The sequence below is a fragment of the Ochotona princeps genome, chromosome 20 (genome assembly GCF_030435755.1).
Source record: "Ochotona princeps isolate mOchPri1 chromosome 20, mOchPri1.hap1, whole genome shotgun sequence".
Classification (NCBI taxonomy): Eukaryota; Metazoa; Chordata; class Mammalia; order Lagomorpha; family Ochotonidae; genus Ochotona; species Ochotona princeps.
Window position 1 is genome coordinate 8,533,223 of NC_080851.1, and position 21,044 is coordinate 8,554,266.

Below are 21,044 nucleotides of genomic sequence, written 5' to 3' on the forward strand. Positions count from 1 at the left end.
CAGCACTTAAATCGGAGCTCACAAGGAGTGCTGGCACCGCAGTTGGAGGCCTCACTCACAATACTGTGGTGATGGTCCCTAGATACCTTCAAAGTTTGGGATTATGTGCTTCTTTTCTCACATAAGCCCTGCTAGTAGAATATTAGTTTTTATTCATGTACTATTGTCTAGATTTTTAAATGCCATATAGATATGTTCAATTGATATTTCAAAATAAAGAATATTTATAAGGATACTTCAGAAAGTTTGTGGAAAATGGAATTAGAAATGTATTGTTTTGCAAAATTTTTTGAAGTCTTTAGAATTCCCAGAAAATGCATATTACAGAAAAAATATCCATGAATTTCAAAGTTTTTTATGTACTAAAATAAATATATTTCAACCAGACTTTCCCATAGTAGTATAATCTTCCACTTCTGGCACCAGCATCCCATATGTGTGCCGGTTTGAGTCCAGGCTGCTCCACTTTAAATCCAGCTCCCTGATTATAACCTGAGAAAGCAACAAAGGATGGCTCAAATCCTTGGGCCCCTACATGCATGAGGGAGACATGTTTATCTATATGTGTGTGTGTGTGTGTGTGTGTATTTGTATTTTGCATAAAGGTTGTCTTATATGAGAGAGAACATTTGCTATGTTGCCTTATATAAGAGAGAATATATATTTGTTCTTTTATGATTAGTTTATTTCCCTGAGCCTAACAGTCTCTAATTAGGACCATTTTGTTCCAAGTGGTTGAATTTTATTCTTTGTAATAACTGAGTGGTATTCCATGGAGTAGATATACCACAATTTCTTTATCATTTGACAGATATCTGGGGTGTTTCCATGTCTTCACTATTGTGGATTGTGCTGCTATAAATATAGGATTGCAAGTCATTTTTGCATATACAGATTTCACTTCCTTTGGATATATTCCCAGGAGTGGGCTGCTGGGCATATGGTAGATCAGTTTTCAGTTGTCTTGGCACTCTGTATGCTGACTTCCATATGGGCTGCACTAGCCTACATACCCACCAACAGTGGAGTAGGGTACCTTTTGCCTTTCAGTGTGGGTTATGTGTCTGTGGTCTGTTTTGGATATGGCTAAATGTGTTGTGCACAGATGGAACAAAATATAAGCGTTTGCTTTCTGTAATATGTAGACGTCTTCTAGATCTCAGTGTGTAAGAGTGCTCTTATTTTTGAATATTGAATTTAACATTAGGAAGTGTTCTAGTTGATGAATCACAGAATTATTTGATCCTTAACACTTAACATTTAGGAAATGAAATTGACTCAAATCTCATTTATTTATAGTAATAATCAAAATATCCCTTTACAGTTTACAATACTTTCAAAACTCTTACTTTATCTTCATAATGTTGTGAGATAGACAGTGCAGGTCTCATAATCTGCCTTTTAATGTGAGAGTACAGATTGTACTTGAAATATTAGCTCAACCTGACCAGTGTTTTTTTTTTTTAAGATTTATTCATTTTTTTATTACAGCCAGATATACACAGAGGAGGAGAGACAGAGAGGAAGATCTTCCGTCCGATGATTCACTCCCCAAGTGAGCCGCAACGGGCCGGTGCGCGCCGATCCGATGCCGGGAACCTGGAACCTCTTCCAGGTCTCCCACGCGGGTGCAGGGTCCCAATGCATTGGGCTGTCCTCAACTGCTTTCCCAGGCCACAAGCAGGGAGCTGGATGGGAAGTGGAGCTGCCGGGATTAGAACCGGCGCCCATATGGGATCCCGGGGCTTTCAAGGCGAGGACTTTAGCTGCTAGGCCACACCGCTGGGCCCGACCAGTGTTTTTAACATGGGAATATATGTTGAGTCCACAGGCTTGAGGATTATTTATCCTAAAATCATATTTCAAGTTTATTTGAATGCTTTTGCATCTTTTAAATAGTAATATGAGTCTTCAAGTAGTTCTGGCTTTTATTAATCTTTTAAATAGGAAATAAGTTCTGCTACCTAGCACTTTGTTAATGATAATCACCATAAATGAGTTATTTGTCCTTCCTCAGTTACAAGAATTAGGCTAGTAATTGGAATCAGTGCTTTCAGTATTCATACATAATATTAATTTACTTTGAGATGCACTTGTAAGTAGAAAAAGTTTGTTGCGAATTTTTCAAAGATTTATATATTTTTTTATTTAAAGATTTATTCATTTTATTACAGCTAGATATACACAGAGGAGGAGAGACAGAGAGGAAGATCTTCCGTCCGATGATTCACTCCCCAAGTGAGCCGCAACGGGCCAATGTGTGCCGATCCGATGCCGGGAACCTGGAACCTCTTCCGAGTCTCCCACGTGGGTGCAGTGTCCCAATGCATTGGGCCGTCCTCTCCTGCTTTCCCAGGCCACAGGCAGGGAGCTGGATGGGAAGTGGAGCTGCCGGGATTAGAACCGGCGCCCATATGGGATCCCAGGGCTTTCAAGGCGAGGACTTCAGCCTCTAGGCCACGCCGCTGGGCCCAGATTTATTTATTTTTGTTACAAAGTCAGATATAAAGAGAGGAGGAGAGACAGAGAGTCAGATCTTCCGTCCGATGATTCACTCCCCAAGTGACCGCAACGGTCCGTGCTGCGCTGATCCGAAGCCGGGAACCAGGAACCTCTTCCAGGTCTCCCACGCGGGTGCAGGGTCCCAAATCTTTGGGCTGTCCTCGACTGCTTTCCCAGGCCACAAGCAGGGAGCTGGATGGGAAGTGGAGCTGCCGGGATTAGAACCGGCGCCCATATGGGATCCCGGCATGTTCAAGGCAAGGGCTTTAGCTGCTAGGCCACCACGCAGGGCCCTTGTTGCGAATTGGTAATTGTTAGTGAATTACTAAGTAAATGCCTGAATAAAGTAGCACTTTTTCCCACAAACTCTGAAGGGCTCCCTGGATACTGAATGCATGGATGTGGAAGACACTAAACGCCCTAGTATATGTTGTCCTTTTACTTCCAAGGTGTAAAATTTATGGAAATCAGGAAAACTATATAAAGCAAAATTCAAAGCCTTTATAAGGAATAGACGTGTCTTACGTTTGGGCTTCGTACTTCCCACTTTCCATCTTCCTTCCTCTTTTCCATTTGTCTTATCCCATAGCCGGGGCACAGCAGTCATTGTCACTGCTAGTGATGGAGGAAGGGTGAGGAAGAATGGGATTCACCTCGTTCATAGTTACGTTGATTCCAGGGAAACACAAGTGCACAGTGTTCACGCATCATTACATTATGCTTGTTAGATTGCAGAGAGAATAGCAGAAATTACCACAGAATATTTGAAGTGGAAATTATTTGCATTCTTGTGTTATTTTTAGGAGTTCAACAGTTCCTCCCAGTTAGTTGGGTGGCTGTTGCCCCCTTTTGGTGCTGTCCTGTTTTGTGCTGAGGAGGATACAGCCAGATTGGTTTGCCATTCCTTTTACTGGTTTTGAAAATCTGAAGAATCATTTCTAAGTCTCTGGTCCTAGTACGTACATTACTGAAAGATCATTCTATTTTTTTTTTTTATTTCCTTGGTCAGATCTATTTACGGTAAGCTGCATGTATGTGTGTTTTGCCAACCTGGTGGACTTAACTGCAGTTGAAATAGAGATCAGCCAGCACATCTCCCAGATTTATTTGGTTATGGCTCAGGTTTTGACTCTGAGGAACATAATTGAGGAAATGTTTGTGTATTAGCCAATTATTGCTGTGTTACGAATTGCCTCAAGTCAAACTCCTTAAAGCAGCCTGTTTTCACTTTGTCACAGTCCCCAAGGCTGGGGAGCAGGTGACTCTGCTCCAGAGTGAGTTGCAACACAGCAAGTGTGTTGGTCCAGCCTCTGGCTTCATCCTAAGGCTCCGTTTTGGAAGGATTTGCTTCTTGGCTCACGCGTCCGTTGGTCTGCAGGCCTTAGTTCCAAGGCTGGCTGTTGGCCAGAAGCCACCCTCAGTGTCACATCCTGCGGACCCCTGCAGCTAGGCTACTGCTACATGAAATTATGCAGGCCAGTGAGCAGGTAGAGAGACTACTATGGGTCTTACCCTGCTTCCTAACAGTGATACCCCATTGTCTTCACCATGGGATGCTATTTTTATTTTTCTGAGAAAAATAAATGCACCCAAGAAACACACCCACTTTTAATATCACAGTTTTGGCTCTTCAGGCAGTCATCAGCAGGAGCGTCCCAATCATCCGCTGTGGCAAATGAAGCTCACTACAGATTGACTTGAGGCATTGGAAATGGACACATTCTTTTTCCATGAAATAGTCGTAAACTTAACATTGAAATCTGATAATGCTGCATACAAACAGGACTAAATCTTTCATTTCCTGTATCTCAGCATTTGTAAAATGTGCTATCTTAACAAAGAGAAAGCCAGGATGATTTCTCATGTGAATGCTGTTTCGTTTTTTTTTTTTCTTTAAATTCACTGTGGTTATTAAATTTTCTTAGTAAACAAAAGAATTGTTCAAGCCTATTAGAAAGTCATTTTTTATGTGCTCCTGGACTGAACAGTTCTTTAAACCTTGAGACTCAAGTACTTGGCCCATCTTTTTTTACCTTTCCAGGCATAGCAGCCGGAACTTGAAACAGAACCCTAACACTGGATGCCAGCATCACAAATGCTAGTTTTTCCCCAAATACCACAACAGCAGCCCCCAAAGTTAAGATTTCTGGAAGTATTCAATGTATGTTGTACTCCAAAAAGCAGCAAGGTGCAGTTGAATTAAGTGAATGTTGCTTAGTTGTTGCTGTAGTATCACAGAGATAATGAACATAAATACCTAGTCAGGAATTGATAGTTGCATTGAAAACTAAAATGCAAATTATAGATTCCATATCATAATAACTATCCTTAGAATTTTTGCAAATTTCTGACTTCTACCACACTGTAATATCACTAGCTGCTATTACTTCTCTGCAGTAAACGAGGGACTTCTTTCTTTCTTTCTTTTTTTTAAGAATGTCTTTGCTTACTTTGTTTCAGAACCAACTGAGCAAGCCCATCAAAAACCAAAGATTCAAAAGCTTGATATAGAAGAAGGAGGTCACTTTATGGCACAGCACACACTAGGCTGCAGTTGGAGTGCTGTGAGAGGTGGCATTCATCCTAGGCATCCCTCTTTCTCTGCAAAGTCGTACTTAATAATGTCATATTGTTGATATCAAAGTGTTTCCAGGTTAAAGCCTAGTCAGATACCATGCCAAGGAATGGATTCATCTTGAGACGTAGATAAAGTCAGTAATACAAAATAAGATTATTTATAGCTTTGTGATGATATTATTGAAAATGGGTGTTAGTACAAGCAAGTAATTTTGGCTTGCCTCTTGAGTAGTGTGGCTTGAGCTGTAACCTGTAAGTTATGATGCTGCTGGAGTCATCTGAATAATATGTTAGAGTGCCTAGGTTCAGACCTCAGCCCTGTCCCCACTTCCAACCTCTAGCTAAAGCACACCCTGGGATACAGCAGGCAAGGACCTCAATTATGGGGCTCTGAGCTTCTGATTGTTGACGTCAGCCTAGCCCAGCCCTAGCTGTTATGGCTATTTGGAGAGTAGACCAGCAAATAGATTTCTCTGTTTTTCTTTCTACTTATATGTTACCGTTTAAGTGAATATAAATAAATAAATTTTTTAAAGTTACATCAGTACTATATAACATCACCTGTAATTAAACCAAAAATGATGTCTAGGAAATGCTTGAATGCTGTTAAGGATACCCTATAAAAAATCTGATTTTTTTCAAATATTTTTCTCTTTAAATGTGCTTGAAAGTGATGTATTGCCATCTTTAAAGTCACCTGATATGAATCCAGCACGATGGCTTAGTGGCTGAATCCTCGCTGTGCAGACACCAGGATCTCATATGGGTGCTGATTCGTGGTTGCTCCACTTCTATCCAACTCCCTGCTTGTGGCCTGAGGAGGAAACAGTAAAGGATGGCCCAAAAGCTTTGGGACCCTACACTTGTGTTGGAGACTCAGAAGAAGTTCCTGGCTTCAGATCGGCTTGACTTCAGCCAGTGCAGCCATTTGAGCAGTGAACCAGCAGCTAGAAAATTTCTCTCTGATTCTTCTTGTCTCTCTAAACCTGCCTTTCCAGTAAAAATAAATAAATATTTTTAAAAAGTAATCTGATCGATTTATAATAGCTTAGTAACCACTAGTAGTTGTTTTGTACTTTGAGACTTTAACAGAGTCTTGAGTTCAAATATTGATCAATCTATGTGCAATAAATTTCATATAATATCCAGGCACATATTTCTAGTATAGTTTCCCCATTCACTCCTTTAATGACATATATAATGAATGAAACTGTTCATTTTGCAAAGGAGTGGGCAATAAAATAGCAATTTGTAATTCTGCATCTCAGGTTGGATTTGCAGTAAGTTTATAGTTAGAAATGTCTTTAACTATATTGTAAGATTTCTAGTAAAGCTTTATTGGGGGAGATAAGTGTGTTGCAGAACAATCGTTTGGACTGACATGATGGGAATATTTGAGTGTATGTTACAGTTTCGGAAGAACTTGGACCTGTGGTTAGATGTTCAATTTCCATTGGTAATTCTTAGAGGATATGGCGGTTGTCTTGTATAGCATCAGATGACTTCATATTTTACTGCTGACAGCTCTTCGAATTCTTGGCTGTCTGCAGGGAGCACTCTTACTCCTTTAAACCTTGAAATGTGTGATGTTGACAAGTGAGTACACATAGATTGGCAGAATTCTCAAAGTCTGTCCAACTGTATTCTTGTATCCATTAGTCATTGGTTGTTTAGAACATCATGCCTGGGTGTGAGAATGATATATATTTTTTTCCTTTTGTATAACTCCCAAAAGTAAAGAAAAATCTTAACTATGAGGCCAGACTTGGCAGTTTCATCTTCTTAGAGAGAAATCTTTTAAGTCTTACACTGTAAGAACGTTTCTTTTCAAGGAATGTGTATGTATTTTTAACATGCAACCTTGTTTGATGATTCAGATTGTTAATGTAGGCTTATCCCAAGTTTAGTAGCTAAACCAGCTATTATGTAGGCAAGTCTGAGCTGTAGAGGACAGCTTGGTGGGACTAGTTAGAATATTTAAATAATAGTTTATTTCAGCTTGTTGCACCCAGTAATTAACTCACTGCTGTGAACCTCCAGTTTCTCTACCACACCAGAAAAACCTATGATTTGCAACCAATGACCACGTATTTTAAGACTATGCTACATGTAAGGAAATGAGGTTGAAATCCTGGCAGATAGAAGAGGCTGTGACTGCTCAGGGAGGGATGGGGAGAACTTATCTGACCTTTTTTTTTCCTTCTCTCACTTAAAACAGGTACTTTATGTGGTAGGTGACATCTGCATGTGGTGACAGGGATTTCAAGGAACATAAAATTTTGCCCATAGTGGGTTAGTCTTCCTTATTTCTTCTGCACTCTGTAAGGAACTTATGCAGCAAAAGCATATCTTTTCATACCGCTAGTACATAATATCCCCCAGTGGTTTATTTTGCCTTTTCCCAGCGATGTGTTACAATTGATTCAATCTTATTGCACATCCATTGGTTGACTTTCTTGGATACACTTTGTATCTCTACCATAACTTCTCTAGTTCTCTTCTGAAGCTTGAAGTTATTTTTAGTCTTTTGCCTTCCACAAAAAAATGTCAGAGTGAATCATTATGTCACAGGGAATGCACATAAGGCTTTGTGTGTATAAATACTGGGTCAGCACCCACAATGAAGTTGCCATGGTTGCTCTCTGATGTTTCTGAAGTATAACCAGTCACTTTTGCTTTAGTTCATTGGGTCAACTTAAGGACACACATAATTCATGTGTTGGTCCCTGAGGGTTTTTAGGAGTCAGACAAGGCCTTTGCCTTGAATCGGTTAGTGCCACACTCCAGTGACTGAGCCATGGGTGGAGTGCCAGGTGATCAGTCAGAGGTCCAGTTGAATCTTGAGAATGTCCAGAGCAGGGAAGAATGATTTCTGACTTAGGCGCCCAAGGAAGAATTTGAGAATGGGTTGGGTTTTGTACAGGAAATGACAGATAACATGTGAGGAGGATGCATAGGAGCCCCAAAGTAGATGCAGGGCACGAGGTACCCCATCACATGGGCCAGACATGCTCCAGGCTCAGAACTCAGGTAGATGGTATGCTCTTGGCCTGGATCGCTACCTGCAGAGCTCTTCATGGATTACTCTATCATGAGGCCCACAGGACTAACGGCTCCCCAGCACAGGCCCTGTTTACACACACAAATGCTCCAGATACTGTGCTGTTCCTGTTGCTACCACCATACAAGTGCCCCCAGCATAGCCCTTGGGGCACACCTGGCTCCTGCCTGCTGCTCTGGCCTCCTTTACACCCTGCAAGGCCTTCTCTTAAGACACTGCAGTGTGGTTGTCATCAAATTCCATTCCCAGTATGATTTGAGGAAGAGTGGGCATTTCTGGAGGAAAAGGGCAGGGCACGGGGGGCTATGACACATTTCTTTTCCAAGTGTTCTGCTCGTAAACACAAGGCCAGCCTCAGTGTCTTCTCTGCTTCCTGTTCAGCCCTCTCCGAGGAGGGCCTGCTTTTCTTTTCTCCACATGTTTGTACCCCAGCAGTGCCACTTAGTGTTTATATCCTGCAGACCTGAGACCCGGAAAAGATGCATCCTCATTCTGAAAATCTTACGAACTTTGGCAGGTGTAATTCCACCTCAGCCACAGTTCTGGGAACTCTGCCTTGGCCAAAATAGTGACTGTGGTTAATATTTACACTAGTAACATAATCAGCAGTATCAGATCTTCTGACGGAGTTTAGACTTGAGTGCCAGTGAGGACTTTGGAAAGTGAAGAAGAGCTCTCATTGGGTGTGCTTTGTGTCCATCCTGTGGTTCCTGAAGAGCTTCTGACGGAGCACTGTGGCACAGCCCCAGTGAGCAGACTGTCCCTGGAGGCTGAAACCTCTTCCTCAGAGTCCACAGAGCCTCCGTAATACAGGCCTTCCGGGACACATGCCCAGTTTACACTAAGCCTGTTCCACTGTTTGCAACAGCAACATGCAGGTTAATTACCCAGCTTGCCCCAGAACAGTAGGCGAGGATTCACCTTACATTTATGTAACACAAATTGCCATTAAATTGGTCTTCCTAGAACAAAGCAACATCCCCAAAGGTAAATTTAGCTCTTTTCTTTACAGTAAAACTGAGCAGCTGGAAGCTTGAAAATGAGTGATTTGTACTTCAGCCCGTTAAGGTTTTAAAAAAGAGCATACCTCCTATGCTCATGTTAATTCTTCTGGAAGCCAAGGTGCTAGGTAGACTCAGAGAGGCCTAATAATACTGTATCCCTAAAGTGATGTACCACTTTAGTGAAGTGAAGTATTGCAGCTTCTTCCATGGGATTCTAAAGAACAGAGGAGGAGGGTCCACTTTCTGAATGTGCTGCAGACAGTCGTATCCTATGCATTTTCCAGAAAATCCCATGAGATGTGAGAATTTAAAAAGGCTGAGGAATTGTAATGAAAATGAGACAGGGTCTGGTGCAGTAACCTAGCAGTTAAAGTCTTTGCATTGCACATGTCGACATCCCATATGGGCACTGGTTCTAATCCCAGTGACTCCGCTTCCCATCCAGCTCCCTGCTTGTGGCTTGAGAAAGCAGTTGAGGACGGCCCAAAGCCTTGGGGCCCTGCACCCATGTAAGCGACCTGACAGAGGCTCCTGGCTTCTGAATCGGCTCAGTTCCGGCCATTGTGGCCATGTGGGGAGTGAATCAATGGATGGAAGATCTTTCTCTCTCTCCTCCTCTTTGCATATCTGACTTTCCAATAAAAATAAAATAAATCTTTAAAAAAAGAAAGAAAGAAAAATGAGGCAGTCGGGGCCTGGTGCAGTGGCCTAGTGGCTAAATCCTTGCCTTCCATGCACCAGGGTCCCATATGGGCACTGGTTTGTGTCCTGGCTGCTCCACTTTCCATCCAGCTCCCTGCTTGTTGCCTGGGAGAGCAGTAGAGGATGGCCCAAAGCCTTGGGACCCTGGATTTGCATGGGGAATCCAGACGAAACTCCTGGCTTCTGGCTTCGGATCAGTTCAGCTGCAGCTGTTGCAGCCACGTAGGGTGTGTATCAGCAGATGGAATTCTTTCTGTCTCTCCTCTGTTTGTAAATCTACCTTTCCAGTAAAAAGCAAATAAATCTAATAAGAAAAAGAAAAGAAAAATGAGGCAGTCACACAGATGGGCCCCTTGCTCTTAGGGAGCTTATAATTGGAGAAGTGGACATAGAGATAAAAGCATGAGTAAAAACGGTTTTATGTGATGATGACAAATGAGTGGATGGAGAAGGACATGAGACATAAAAATCTATAGATGTTGGTTATTCCGCTGGGTGTTGGTTTTCTAAGCATTAATTTTTTTATTTGGAAATCTGTTATAGAGTGAAAGAGATACAGATTGTTTTAAGAAGCTGGCTTACTCAACTCAGGTGACCACAATGCCAGCATTTGGCTAGGTCAAAGTCAGGAGCTTCATCAGATCTCCCAAGTAGGTGGTAGGAGTCCAAATAGTTGTACAGCTGAGGGCTTACATGTAACTGCGGGGTCTGTGCAGGTGCAGAGGCAAAGTCAGTTGCAGAACAGAGGCAGATGAAATTCTTGGGTCAACAAGATGGGAAGGGCAAGGCAGGGAGGCTGTCAGAGGGCTTGGCCTGGGTAGAGTTTTGAAGGACACGTTGGGAGTCCATCATTTGTGTAATAAGGCATTGCAGAAAATGAGACCGAGTGAATTAGGGAACTGACACAAGAAAATGTAATTACAGTAATTCAAGGAGTTGCTAACAATTGGTTTGAACATAAAAAAGGATGAGAAAAAACAAGGCTGGCGTAGTAATCAGAGCTCTAATTCCATGGAGTTTGGACATTGAGGATGAAGCCCAGAGTAGCCATTAAAGTCCTCAGGAGACAAATGGCTGGATCAGTGCACGGTAATAGCCAGTATGTCTTGAGTGTTACTATAGGCACTTGCAGGGTTAAGCATTTTCTGTGCATTATTGTGTAATTTGCACAAGTCAGATGTGGTTATTCTGTCAGGCATCCTGAAAGGAAAGGCAGAGCAATTCAGATGGACAGTTGCGAAGTGGACTTTGATAAGGGCTTGTTCCTGACACTGTGGGAAGGATTGAGGAAGTGAAGTCCCCTCGGGCTCATTATGGTGTGCAGCCCCTTTGTCACTCCTCCCTGGAGCCTGACACCAGCCGTGGCCTGCCGAGGTAGGACTTGCTGCTGCCGTCTCGGTCATGCTGGGAAGGAGCCAGCTGAGCCAATGCATCGACTTGACCTTCCTCCTTTGCTGTTTGGCCAGTGTGCCTTCCACTGGTTGAGGCAATCTGAGTCCTCTGTAATTGCAGACCCAGTAAAAGCAGCCTGTAGGATCTCAGCAGGGCGAGGAGTCACCAGCGCACCAGCAGGTGCAAATAGAAACTGGCTTAGGTACCTCAGGCATGCTGCAACTGGGCAGAGGAAGTTCAGCCAGATGAAGCCATCTGCACCACATGGTGTACAGAGCTGGTGCTCTGTAACCCCAGAGAGGAAGCTGTTGGCACTCCATGGCTCTTTTCGATGACAGCAGAGTAGGAGGGGCACACTTCACTACAGCTAGGGAGCCACTTAGGAGTTCTTTCTAAGGTTCAAGACTATGGAGATTCTTTCTAAGAGTATGGAGAGGGTCTGAAGGACAGCCGCAGTGCAGAGAAAAGGGGTGGAGCACAGGCAGTGAAAGCAGAGTGTACAAAACTTTGGTCCTCATTTAATAAGAATGACCGTGGAAGCTGGAGTCACGATGCAGCCAGTTAAGCCACCACTCGGAAGCCTGCATTTCGCATGGGCATGCTGGTTCCAGTCCTGGCTGCTTTATTCTGATTCCACTCCTTGTGAGTGCCCTGGGGAAGGAAATGATGGATCAAGTACTTAAATACCTGCTACCTGTGTGATGCAGCTTGGAGGCTGTCACAGGGCTGCGTGAGGCTGGAACTCAAGACCTTCCAATCAGACTTTTATTCTCTGTAAATCACATGTCTCAGGAATTTTGTTATACCAATAGAAGATGAATGCAGACAGATGTAACCTTTCACCTCATAGTTTAAAAAAAATCATTAGGTAGTTTGGGAAGCAAATGAGAATGATTCTCTTCATTAACCTCACAGAAAGTACTCATCCTAATTTCTCATTTAAAAGTTAAAGAAATTAATACACTAGTAAGCATACATGGTACTCTTCAATGTCCTGTGTCTCTAGCAAATTTTATTTTTTGTGGTTGAGCTTCTTATCAAAGGAAAGCGAGCCTCCTTGTTGACATCATGACTGTTGCTAGTTTACACGAGCAGATTGTGCTGTGTTCATCTCACTATTTTCTCTGGAATGCCAATAGATGGCTACTCATCTAATATTTTGTATATGAATACATATTTGCGAGCGAGTGTTAAATGTTCTGAATTTAAGTTCTTGATTTAAAAATTAGGGTTTTCTGATGAATGTACTGTGTTTTGCCTTTAAAGATTAGATGGATATGGAAATTCATCAAAATGGCTGATTTTCATAGATTATGAAATTTATTTTCTATAATTGTGGCGTCATCCAACATTGGAGTAATAACTGAGATTCATTAACTGAGAAGCAGAACCAAGAAAATGAAGTATAAACCAGTGAACCGTGAAAATGATGACATATTCACATATACTCTGCAGAAAATGATTCTGTTTTCTCTGTTAATGTGGATGTGATGGGATAGGCTCATTGAGGTGGAATGACTTAGAGCTACTTTGGAACTGGGATGTATGTGATTTTCATACAGTTAATGAGCAGGATTTTAATGCTTTTTTATAAGGATTGCTCAATTTCACCGTTTGGATGAACTCTCAATTTAGTCTGTCTCAGGAGTTAGGAAAGTTTTTCAGCAAAGGCCAGATAATAAATTTGGTAGCTTCTGGGTCCCAAGGTCTCTGTCCAGTGACCTGTCTGAACAGGTCAACTGTTCAGTGCAAAGGCAGTATGCAGTGTGTGATTTAATAGGCATAACTTTTCCCACAAAATTAGTTGGTGAAGACAAGTGGCCTGTTTTCAGGCAATATTTTGCTGATTTAGGTCTCAGTCTTTTAATAATTGGACATGTCACAACACCAAACTTGGAGAGCTTAGTTAGCTTAATCAGGAGATGCAACTATTAGATGGTGTCAAGAGCACTATCAAGCATTTAGATTTGTCATTTTGTAAGTCTGAGATACGCTGGGTAATGTTCTGACAAGCCAAGCAGGTTTCTAATGTATTGAGTCAAAGAATTTTGAGTAATCTCTCTTAATGCATCTGTTAATTTCATTTAAACCATAGTTCCCAGAAAAGTATATTGCTTTTGTTCACTACACAAAAAAATTCGAATCAGATGATTGCTTTTTTGTTGGAATGTTCTTCATGTTTGCCTTTGATTTTGGTAGGTGCTATTCCTTTTCTCTGTCAAGAGAGCATCTTTAAGTATCATTTGTAGGGCAGGTCTGAAAGAGGTGAATTCTTTGAGCTTTTCTTTACTCTGGAAGAATTTTTCATTTTCAAAAACAAAGGAAAGCTTTGCTGGGTAAGTTATTCTGGGCTGCCAATGTTTTCCTTTTACAATCTGGAATGTGTCACTCTATTCTTTCCTGGCCTAGAGAATTTCCTTTGAGAGGTCAGTAGTGAGTCTGATTGGGGTTCCTCTATTTGTTAATTGATTTTTTTAAATGTGCACGTTCAAGAATCTTTTCCTTGTGTTCAGCTTAAGACAGCTTGATTATCATGTGTCGTGGTGAAGATTGCTTTTGATCCTCCTGGTTGGGAATTCTGTGCCCCTCTTGGATGTTATTTCCCAATTCTTTCCCCTTCATTATTTCATTGGATACAGCTTTAAGCTCAGTTTCTCTTTCTGTGCCTTCTGAAACTAGCATAACTCTTATTTTTTGACATTTGAATAGTGTCCCTTAATTCTGGAATACTTGTCTTAGCTTGACTCAGTTTCTCTTACAGCTTTTTCATTTTTCCCTTGTTGTTGAAGGAAATGTCCTCCAATTCTGACCTTATCTCTTCTGCCTTGTTCATTCTGTTATTGAGGCTTTCCACTGAATTTTTAATTTGTTCCATTATGTTCTTAATTTCTAATATATCAGCTTTTGTTGGATTCATTGCTGCTGTTTCCTGTGTAACATATTCCTTAAATTTCTTGAGTGTTTTCTTTTATGTTTCGAATTTTATTTTTTCTCTTGCTTTTTTCTTTGCTACTCTTATGACTCTTGTTGCCATTTGTAGTTTTCTAGTATCAATTGTACTTATTTCTGCTGTGATATTTATAATTTCTTGCTTCCTGTTCATTTTTTCTTTTTTAGTCCTTGAGATACGTTATTATTTCATTTATTTGTGATATTTTGATTTTTTTTAAACACCTGATGTTATGTCTCTCTCAGTACTGGCCTTGCTACATCTAATGGACGTTAACATTTTTGTTTTTATTTTCATTTCTTCAAAAAATTTTTTTCTTATTAGTATCTTCAATGACACAGGTCACATGGTAGCATTGTTTTCTTCCAGAAGGTTTTTTATTTTCTTTTTTCTTCAGTGACACATTGGTCATTTAACTTCGTGTTATGTATTTCCTGTTTTCCTTCTTATTGATTTTGTTTTATGACTTTTCATTTAAGGGAATGTATAGTAACTGTGTAATAGACTATCACTATCCATATGTGAAGATACGATGCAGTATGTATCTCTACTTCCAAACCAAAGATGGACTGCCAATGAAATCGTTGAATTTATTTTGACAATATGATGCTGGAATCTCTGCAATTGTCCATACCTAAAGTGTCAGGATGCACTTAAATAGAGTGGTGGACTTAGGACTGTTTATGAAGGACTGTACTATTATAATAATATAGGGGATATTAGTGGGGAAGGGGACTTGGAGAGAAAGGAGGGGAAATCCCAGAGCTTATGGAGCTGTATTGTAAAATTTTTAAAAATCAAATAATTCCTATATCTGAAAGTTAATTATTATTTGAATATTTTCATTCTTGTTTGGAAGGAAAAGGAAGGGAGGAGGAAAAACTTTTTAAAAAATTAAACAGGAAAAATCAATAAGCAACATGACCTACAGTGGCTATGATGTCCTCCATATAGAGCACATGTAAATCTAAAACACTGGTATTGGCGTACAACCCTATAGTCAGCATTTAAGAACCAAACGGAAGAGACACTGAGTCATTTCTTATTTATTAGTTTGTATCTGCAAAGTAGAAGGAGAAAAATCTAAAAGGAGGGATCTAGTAGGCGACTGTAAGACACTACAGGCTAATTCAAGGCCTAGACGGCCTCCTGCACCCGCTGCTGAGTGGTTGGTCCTCCTAGGGGGGATGCTAGGGGCTCTGTCCTGTGGTTTATCCTGTGTCCCTGCCAGAGGGCAGCACCAGGCTCAGGGGGGCAGTAGAAGTTACCTACAAGGTGACCATCCAACAGAGACATTGATAAGGAGTTAGATATGAGGCTTTGTAACTCCTAGCAGGATTTTCACAACTACTTCAGGCTCTGCCACGAGGCAGAAATGATAGCATCTTAGGAAGTTGGATGCACTGAGTTCTGTAAGCCTTTTGAGATGCTCTGAAGCTTGCTGGCCTACACGGGCACACCCTCGGGCGAAGCAGCAGTGTGTACATAACCAGTATTCATCAGGTTAGCAGTGCATTTTACTTTTTGACTTTTAATTCTAGCTAAACATTAATATGAGAAGTTTTGGTAATAACCCATGAACTTCATCTTTTCTAAAAGGTGGTATAGCTTTCTCCCTGTAGTGTAACCATAGCAACTGACAAGGAACAGAGAAAGCAAGCTTTCACACATGCTGTGCTAATTAATCCTGTCCTACAGTTTTCTTTCAGCTGGGGGTGGTAGTGCAGTTTAATAAATTTTGCATGAGTGAGCTTGTTTTGATGCATGAACTGTATAAATACCTAGTGGTAACTTTACCAAAAACATTTGGGGAAGATGCATTTCCGTACATACTTCTAGGTTTTCCTTTTCTTATTTAACCATCGCTTTAACATTTTGCTACTTCTCTGAACAGTGTTGAGATTTATTTATATTATTAGCCAAACATTTTTAAGATGGAAATGTTGATCAGTATACAGGACACTTTCCAAAACAAGCTATTTGAATTGATAGGGTGAGATGACAGCAGACTGTTTTTCAGCGTATACAGAAGATTCATCTTAAAATGATGGTAACATTCTTCATTCTGTATGACACCTTTATATGAAAACTCATGAAACTCAGTCTTAACACTTTGAAAAGTACATATTGAAAACCTGTTTTCACTGTTATTTTGTGAAACTATGACCCGTTTACATGAACTTGGGGAGTTCTTTAACATATAGATTGAAAAAGAGTACAATGTAGAAAAAATCATTTCTGTTTACATTTTCTATAAATATTAAATCAGTTAAATAAATTCGTTCACCATTAACATAATTTTGAAGTTACAAAATCATATATAATTATTTTGACAGTGTTTTCTAGGTTATTTTTGAGGTCTTGATCTCCCTTTCCAAGTGAGAATACCACAGTTTTTTAGAACTAGCTCAATCATCTGAGCTGTCAGAAAAAATCTCAGATATTGTCATTTTCCTGCCCGTCTGTCTGGCCTCACTTGCTGATAACAGGATCTTGGGCAAGTCAAGGGAATCCAGCTGAATGTGTTTTCTTCACATTAGACTTGACAACAGCATATGGCACAAATCAGAACCCATTTTCAAGACTTGTATGTGGCCCTTTAGCTTCTGTATGGAAGCTTAATCATTTGAAGAGAAAAATATTTTTATCAGATTATCAAATTCTGGAGAGATTGTGCCGTTTTGATGGTCCTGTCTGTTGTTTGTTTTGCCTGAGTTAAAGTGAAACCCTGCAGAAAAATGGAGCAAGGACTTATTAGGGAAATATGTTCTTGAAATATGTGCTCCATCCATGTGCAGAAGTCAGGAGACAGTAAGTGTGCGAGCATGTGTGTGTGAGTGATCTTCACCTGCTAATGTGGAATACTCACAAATGTTAACCAATTAATAGCAAACAGTATATTTGATCAAAAACTACATTGCAGAATAAAATTTACTGTAAGCCGACTTAGATTGATAGGAGAGCTATTTGAATTTATGCTTTATTTTTTACTTTGCACATTACACACAGTGGAATACCATGTATAATAAAAGGAAAAAGCTGTGCTCCTTAAAAATATGTAAAAGTTTAAACTAATGATGAGTGCACTATAAAATATTTTATGTGCTTTGAACATCATAATATAAATATTTTATGCTTGTCATTCATAAATATAGCCAGATAGACAACTTTTATAGAGGGTTTTTTTTTTCCAAAAATGGCTTGTATTGGTTCTATGATATTTTGAAGAAGTTTCTTTGTACCAAACTTGGAGCGACGATAGAACAACTTATATAAAACCTTTTTTCACAAACTTGAATAATAATTTAAAAATTTTGAGCGGAACCAAAATATTTAAATGTAGTTACTGCCAATCTTTGTCATATATATGCTTTCCTAGTAACTGCATATATTTTTATTTACCATTTTATTGTGACCATTTTTCTCAATTTAAAGACATTTTAAGAAGGCATTTTGATTCATCACAGTGCCTTGTCATCTGTATGCACCATGTGTCAACAGTTTTTTGACCACTCCTTTCCAAGTGTTTGGCCAGTTTTCAAGTTGTTTGCCCCAGTTAGTGTTTCATGGTGATTGTCTGACAATGCAGAAACCACTAGAAGCTTTAAAACAGCCCCTTGGGAAAAGTATCACACCGTCTTCTTACAGCTAAGAAAAATTAAACTGGGAAGCCTTACAGTGTGGAGACTGGTTCTCATTCTTTTTTTCCAAATCATTTCAGCAGCAAACCTTTTGTGATAATACTTTTCTGATAATACTTAAACATTTATAACTCTCTGACCTAGAGATCCATGAAGCATACCTGGGAAAATCTACATAATTCTAACCTCCCATATTGTATCTAATAGTTTAGGAATTACTTGTTCACAGGTATTTTACTAGATTTGTGAAACCAGAGCTTTATTATGAAATGGAAATAATTTAATAGTTACTAGGATATATTCAAAAGAGGGAGAGAGGCCACCAAATGATTGCCCCAGATTTTCCGCTAGCTTTACATCCACGATCTGAATTACCGTACCATCTTTGGCCTTTTGAAATTGTGAACATTCAAACTTAAAACTCGTTTTCTGTTAGAGCCCATTAAATTTTCTTTATTTTGTGTAACCTACAGGTCTTGCAAGAGCGAAATCCGTCCCCAGCCACACATACTCCAACGAAGTGGTTACCCTGTGGTACAGGCCTCCAGATGTCCTCCTGGGCTCGACAGAATACTCCACCTGCCTTGACATGTGGTGAGAAATGGAAGCTCTGCTCTAGTTAATCTGTCCGTAGTGCTTTGTCTGGGTAGGTCTGGACAAAGATCCTAGCAGTCTGAATGAAGATTAATGGTACATGTTGCAGGAGGGTTTGCCTGGGTTGAGGACACAGGTTCATTTCTAAAAAGCCCGACTGGGAATGCACTCTAATCAGTCTCCCATGCAGATGGTATCTGGTAATTGTTCTTGATGGACAGGGGCAAAGACGTTTTTCTGTCAGTGCTCAGTTTTCTCCCTAAGGGCCTTAATTCGTGACTTTATTTCATAACAAGGATATCTGTCCATCTAGAGACACACATTTCCAATTGAAGTGGGACTGGGAGAAGTGAGGAGAACATGTCAATTCACAACAGAGCTCAGATAAGTGATCTGAAAACTTGTATGGGACTTAGGTGCCGCGTTGGTTCACACTATGCTTCTGAAAACTGGTGCTGTCAGTTATCTGTAAGAAATAAAATGGTTACTGAAGCCCCAGTAGCACCTCAGTGCCATGGAGTGGTTTAGCAAGGTTCAACAGTTTAGCTGGGAGGTCCAGTGACTGCAAGATTTAATGTATAATTATCACTGATGGTAAACTGTGCTGACCTCCGTATCAAGTGAGATCTGAATCAAGTAACCAGATAACCTAGCTGTCTTACTTTTGTCACTCAGGGCAGGCTTACTAACAACTATCGAGCATGTCATTATTAGAAAAGTCCTTCTTCTGTTCTTACTGCAGAGTTCAAAGCTTTCACCTCTTCCTGAATGATTTTACCCACCGCCCTGTGTGTGGACTTGGACTACATGTTCATAGAATGGCCTCCATAAAACATCAGCATGTGGTGTTTATCTTACTGCCGTGTGCTTATTTCACTGCCATAGCTGCAGTAATCTTGGCTTTCAGTAAATGACACTGTAATCAGGCCTGGCTTCTTTTCTGGTGTTTTTGAGCCAAAAACTTTAGGCTGAGAAATCAGGCATATTCCTTGCATTGTAGGGTACAGTCACCATCATAATTTAGGTTTCCACAACCTTCTTAGGAATAGGACTTTGGGATCTGCAAAGCCACTAAAATAATATGCAGCTTTTTGTGTATACATGGATGTGTTTGTTTCTATGGAGTGTAGATCTATAGCTTTGATTAGAGCCATAAATAAATCTAGGTGATCAAGTTGTCTAAGATTAGTTGTCATAACTTTTGCTACGCCTTGGAAATGAATCCATTGTCATCTTAATGATACTGTAAACCAGTGAGAATAATGATGACCACCTACCATTGAGGGGCTTAGCTTATTGTTTTTGTCATCACTCCTTGCTTTTGTATGTATTAGGGATTGTCATTTACACAGTGAGGATTTCTCCCCCCAGCCCCACCTAAGACTAAGCCAGAGTATGGGCAAAAGAATTACTTAACACATTAGCTGTGGCAGAGGAAGAAGTTGTAAATAAGGCCAATGAATGCATCCGGTATCACTTATTTGCGTCATCGTTCCGTTCCTGTTTTGGGCCTTCCAGTTGAGAGTGGCTTTGCAGATGCTCGTGCTGTTCTTAGATTTGGCTGTGTTTTTTAGTGTGTGTGTTGACATTCTAGGTCATCTTCCATTGACGCCAGTTCAGGATTCTGCTATTAAAACATAGTTTTTAACCACTTCGGGCTTGGAACCAACTCTGTCTTAGTTGCTTGGAAATTCAGTGAAGACTATATATTCATCATCAGGTGACTTTTTTTTTTTTTTTTTGCAGTAGTGAATAATTTCCCCAACCCCCTAAAAGTACTTTTACCGGCCCTGCACAATAGCCTAGTGGCTAAATCCTCACCTTGCATACCCGTGAAACCATATGGGTGCCAGTTTGTATCCTGGCTGCCCCATTTCTCATTCAACTCCCTGCTTGTGGCCTGAATAGAGGATGGCCCAACCCTTAGGACCCTGCACTGACATAGGAGACCTGGAAAAAGCTCCTGGCTTCAGATCAGCTCAGCTCCAGCTGTTGCAGCCACTTGGAGAGTAAAGCAGCAGATGTAATATCTTTCTCTCTGTATCTCCTGTTTGTAAACCTACCTTCCCAATAAAAATAAACAAATCTTTAAAAAAAAGAAAAAAAAATGAGGCAGTCATACAGATGGGGCCCTTGCTCTTAAGGAGCTTATAAATTGCAAAAGGGGCATAGAGATAAAACATGAATAACCACCCCGGCTTCAGCTCAGCTCAGCTCAGCTCAGCTCTGATCATCACAGCCATAGGGGCAGTGAACCAGTGGTCAGAAGATCTGTATCTCTGGCTCCCCTTATAGCTATAAATGTGACTTTCCAATAAAAATAAATAAATCAGTTTTTTAATGAATCAGTTTATAAAACAGTTTTTACTTATTTTTCCTATTTAAAAAATTATTTATTTTACTTGAAAGAGTTGCAGAGAGAGAGAGAGAGATATCTTTGTTCCCATCCATTGGTTCATTTCCCAAATGGTTCCAGAGCTGGGCTTATCTGAAGCCAGGAGCCAGGAGTCTCTGGGTCTCCCACGCAGGTGCGGGGTCCCAAGGCCTTGGGCCATCCTTGACTGCCCTCCCAGGCCACAGGCAGGGAGCTGGATGGGAAGTGAGGCCTCCAGGATTGGAAC

At 40.6% G+C, this 21,044-nt stretch overlaps 1 protein-coding gene across 2 annotated transcripts in view; it reads left to right on the plus strand.

Moving 5' to 3' along the window:
* Nucleotides 1-21,044, plus strand: part of CDK14 (cyclin dependent kinase 14) — a 455,945-nt gene that overhangs the window by 246,405 nt on the left and 188,496 nt on the right. For both annotated transcript variants that reach the window (XM_058678236.1, XM_058678237.1), the window contains exon 9: nucleotides 18,303-18,423. In XM_058678236.1, coding sequence (XP_058534219.1) covers nucleotides 18,303-18,423 — 121 coding nt within the window. The remainder of the gene's footprint in view (nucleotides 1-18,302; nucleotides 18,424-21,044) is intronic.